The 3987-nt window shown below is 59.6% G+C and overlaps 2 protein-coding genes across 2 annotated transcripts in view; both read right to left on the minus strand.

The window, feature by feature from the left end:
* The window catches only part of Rac3 (Rac family small GTPase 3), a 3193-nt gene extending 1330 nt beyond the window's left edge, over nt 1-1863 (minus strand). The window contains exons 1-5 of the mRNA XM_028787907.1: nt 1696-1863; nt 1030-1101; nt 704-821; nt 532-594; nt 64-223 (exon numbers count right to left, since the gene is read on the minus strand). Of these exons, the coding sequence (XP_028643740.1) occupies nt 64-223; nt 532-594; nt 704-821; nt 1030-1101; nt 1696-1730 (448 nt within the window). The 5' untranslated portion in view covers nt 1731-1863. The remainder of the gene's footprint in view (nt 1-63; nt 224-531; nt 595-703; nt 822-1029; nt 1102-1695) is intronic.
* Nucleotides 1864-2211: 348 nt separating this feature from the next.
* Lrrc45 (leucine rich repeat containing 45) overlaps nt 2212-3987 on the minus strand; it is a 7825-nt gene continuing 6049 nt past the window's right edge. The window contains exons 15-18 of the mRNA XM_028787904.1: nt 3805-3897; nt 3239-3412; nt 3011-3158; nt 2212-2717 (exon numbers count right to left, since the gene is read on the minus strand). Coding sequence (XP_028643737.1) covers nt 2521-2717; nt 3011-3158; nt 3239-3412; nt 3805-3897 — 612 coding nt within the window. The 3' untranslated portion in view covers nt 2212-2520. The remainder of the gene's footprint in view (nt 2718-3010; nt 3159-3238; nt 3413-3804; nt 3898-3987) is intronic.

The following is a 3987-nucleotide window of genomic DNA, read 5'->3' on the forward strand; positions in this document are numbered from 1 at the left end:
GGGGGGGTACAGCACAGGAAGGGCAACTTCCTCCAAGTATACCCCCAACCCCTGCTTACTCACCGATCTCTCGGGCCATGGCCAGGCCTTGGGGGTAGGTGATGGGTGCCAGCTTCTTGTCCCGCAGCCGTTCAATCGTATCCTTGTCATCGCGGAGGTCCAGCTTGGTGCCCACCAGAAGGATGGGTGTGTGTGGGCAGTGGTGCCGCACCTCTGGGTACCACTGTGGGGACAGAGGTTCTGACCTTACAGGCCTAGGGGCAGGGCCTCCAATCTGCCCAAAGAAGGCCTCAGCTCCTGAGCTTTTTTTCCTGACACACTTGGCTCTTCACGCTTTACAGACTAGGAGTCCGTTGGGTTTGGCAGTGAACCAAGATACTCATCGGGGAGGCTTGAGACTGTCCACAGCTCCTCTGTCAGGGCCCATGGCCAGAGGTGAGCTGTCCTCCCCGATACCCTGACAGTTTCAGTGCCTCCCTCAGCAGAGACCCCTGCTCAGTGTGGGTGTGCCTTCTGCCTAGGCCCACCTACCTTGGCACGGACGTTCTCAAAGGAGGCCGGGCTCACCAGGGAGAAGCAGATAAGAAAGACATCCTTCAGAGAGAGACAGACAGACAGAACTCACAAAGGATGTCTGAGCAGCCTGTGTTCCCTCTCCATTTGGGAACCTCCCTACTCCCAGAGTTGTCCTCTTGCCACCTACGGTTTGAGGATAGGAGAGGGGCCGAAGCCTATCGTAGTCTTCTTGGCCAGCAGTGTCCCACAGCCCCAGGTTGACTGGTTTCCCATCCACCATCACGTTGGCTGAGTAGTTGTCAAAACTGCAAAGTGGAAAAGCTAGGCTGGGCAGGGATGCCAGGCTACCGGAGCCCACACAGAACCCAAACTCTGGCCAGCGCCTCAGCCTCACCATGGAAACCCAGAACCAGGGTCACTTGAACCAGACCTGGAGCCTTGGGGAGGTCCCATACACGTGCGCCTGGCCTCTAGTGGCCAGCTCCAGCTACCTCCCGATCCCCATGCACTCACACTGTGGGGATATATTCTCCGGGGAAGGCGTTGGTCGTGTAGCTGATCAGCAGGCACGTCTTCCCCACGGCACTGTAGAAAGAGGTTCAGCCCACGTGGATCCAGGACGGAGCCTCCGCCCCTTCTTCACCCCCCACCCCCCTGCAAGGACAGCACGCTCCTACAGAGCTAGAGGTTAGTTTGGGTGATTGGGGTGGGGTGGGTAGGTCGTTAGCTCGGCAGATCTGCAGCCACCTGGGACTAATAGAAAACCACCAGAGCAGGCTAGCCTCCGAGGGAGCACAGTAGTGGGCGCGGCTGCAAGGGCTCCCAAGCCTGGATAGGGCGCGCCGCAACGCATAGGGGCGTCAGAGCTCCAGCACCTTGGGTGGCTGGCGCGAGGGTGGAGCCACCCAGGAATCAGCACAGGTGAGGCCCGGCCCCACCCACTGGGAGCACCAGGCAGAGGCCGGGCAGCATCAGGTGTGCCCGGGCTGGAAGAAGGTGGACAGCTTCAGCTTGACCCCACCCCATCAAGCACTGGACGCACGCGGCCGAGCTGTGGTGGGGGCGCGGCGGAGATGCCTCGCCGGGACCCCGCGCGTCTGTCTGCCCCGCCCCGCCGAGCCGCACCCCGAAGCCGCCTACCAGCCCCTCCGCCCCTGAGGCTCAAGACAGCACACTCACCCATCGCCAACCACCACGCACTTGATGGCCTGCATGGGCGCGGGGCCGGGCGGCGGCGGGCGCGGCCGCGAGCCGAGCTGCGGAGAAATGCCCGGCGCCGCAGCGGCCGCGGACCCGAACGCCGAGCGAGCGGCCGGAGACAGCCGAGCACCGCCGAGTGCCGGGTGCGAAGACAGCCGAGTGGCGCGCAGGCGGGGCGGGGCAAGGGGCGAGCTGCGGCGGGGGCGGAGCCCCAGCCAGTCCTTGGACCCCGAAGGCTCAGGCTGAGGGTCCACACCCAGGAACAAGGAGGTGGCACGGTGTAGCTCAGGTTGACGACGCCACAGAAATGGATGTGCCGGGGCGGCCGAGACCGATGCTTGCCAGGGACACCCGCCCATCCTGCAGCCGAGAAACCCTCGAGTCTAAAACCCACTACAGAGGTGGCCTTCCTAGTTGCCTGATGGCAATCAAAGCGACCCAGTAGTCATTCGCGCGGTCGGAACAACTGGTGCAGAAAGGAACTGGACGAGAATGTATCACCAAGTACAAAAGTTCTGTATTTCCACTCTGTCATTGGGGGGGTCTGCTCCCTCCCACCTCTGTATTGTCCTGTTTGTGGTTCTGGGACTGGGTCGTCTGGGCGCGATCCTGTACGCTTCATCCCACCTATGCTAACGGTGAGCTGTGGATGAACCTTAGACGGGCAGGTGTGAGCTGAGCACTGATGTTGACCGAATCCTACTCTTCAACTGCAGCTGATTCTTTTAGACCCCAGGCCTGCCCTTGAGAATGGGATGCAGCATTTCAACCCTCGCTGGGCGCTTCAGTTCTCCCCGCCTCCTTTCATTTAGGGGGACTCAAGGCTCTCAGAGGGGACCCCTGCACGTAAGCCAAGACAGCGTTTTGCAGGAAGCTTGCCCTCTGGGCCTCTTCGTCCCGGATGCGGGAGATTTCTGCCTCTTTGAGCCGCAGCTTCTCTCGGAGAGATGCGTTCTCACTCTCTCTGTCCAACAGCGCCTCCCGGTGTTCACTCCCAATCACTGCAAGAGAGAGGCTCAATAAGGAGGGAGTAGTAGAGGCCTTGCCTTGCTGCAGCCATGAGGTAGTGTGGCAAGCCTTTAATAATAGCTCTTGGGAGGCAGAGGCATGAAGATCTCTGAGTTCAAAGGCCAGCTTGGTCTACAGAGCGAGTTATAGGGCAGACAGGCTACAGAGCAAAACCTTGTCTCAAAAAAAAAAAAGAAAAGAAAAAAGGTGGGGGGGGGCTGTGTCTTTAGAGGGGAGACTCCCCCACCCCGGGCCAAACTCAGCTGCCCAGGTGACATGTGCTAACCTTTCAGTTGACGCTCCAGGGCTGCCGCCTTCTCCCTCAGCACCTCCTGGGCCACCAGGTCAGCCTGAATACGGCCCATCTGTTCCTGCAGCTCCGCTCTCACCCTGGACACTTCTGCCATTTTTTCTTGGTCCTTGTTGCTCAGCTCCTGGAATGGGTTTGGGAAGGCTGTGAGATCACAGCCTGGACGTAAACCCCAGAAGTCTGTGCCTCTTGATGCCAGATTACCTGTTGCAGCTCCTCCAGACGCCGCTGCTGTCCCTCCATCTGCAGGTTCAGCTGGCTGGCCCGTGCCTGGGACTCGGCTACCATCTGCTTCTGCTGCATGCAGGTGCTCTGAGCCTCATCCCTTGCCTGTGACAGCAACCGAATCTTCTCCTCCAGATGAGCAAGGCGGTGTTGCTGTGGGCACGGGAATGGTTGCTACACAGGAAGGGCTTCCCAGTCTGAACTCAAGAGGGACAGATGGTCTGCAAGTGAACTGGCCACCTCTTCTGCAGGGACCGAGGACAGGGCTTCATGGTGCCATACAACTACCCGTCACTAAACTCATCCTGCATCCAGAAGCGTCTCCACTGAACTCCTGGACCTCTAGTCGACTCTAAGTCAACTCTACCACTCATTTCTAGCCTTCTTCTCGTCTGTGAAGAATAGGAAGCACCACAGCCCTGCTGGCTCCTGGCATCTGTCTGAACTCCAGTCCTGAGGCCCCCAGCCCTGGTCTTACCCTCTTCAATCAGACACCTTTGCAAGGTGCTACAGCCAGCCTCTGCCTACTTGTGGGCAAAGCTCACCTCCTCTAAGCGGGCCTGGTTCCTGGCTTTGATGAGTTCCTCCTCAGCTTGGCCACGTTCACTGAGCACAGCGGCCTTCATGCGGCTCAGCTCCTGCACGGCAGATGGCAATCACTAGCCCATCCTCTTGACCCCTACACACACACACACACACACACACACACACACACACACACACACACA

The sequence above is a fragment of the Grammomys surdaster genome, unplaced genomic scaffold (genome assembly GCF_004785775.1).
Source record: "Grammomys surdaster isolate TR1022 unplaced genomic scaffold, NIH_TR_1.0 125688, whole genome shotgun sequence".
Lineage (NCBI taxonomy): Eukaryota > Metazoa > Chordata > Mammalia > Rodentia > Muridae > Grammomys > Grammomys surdaster.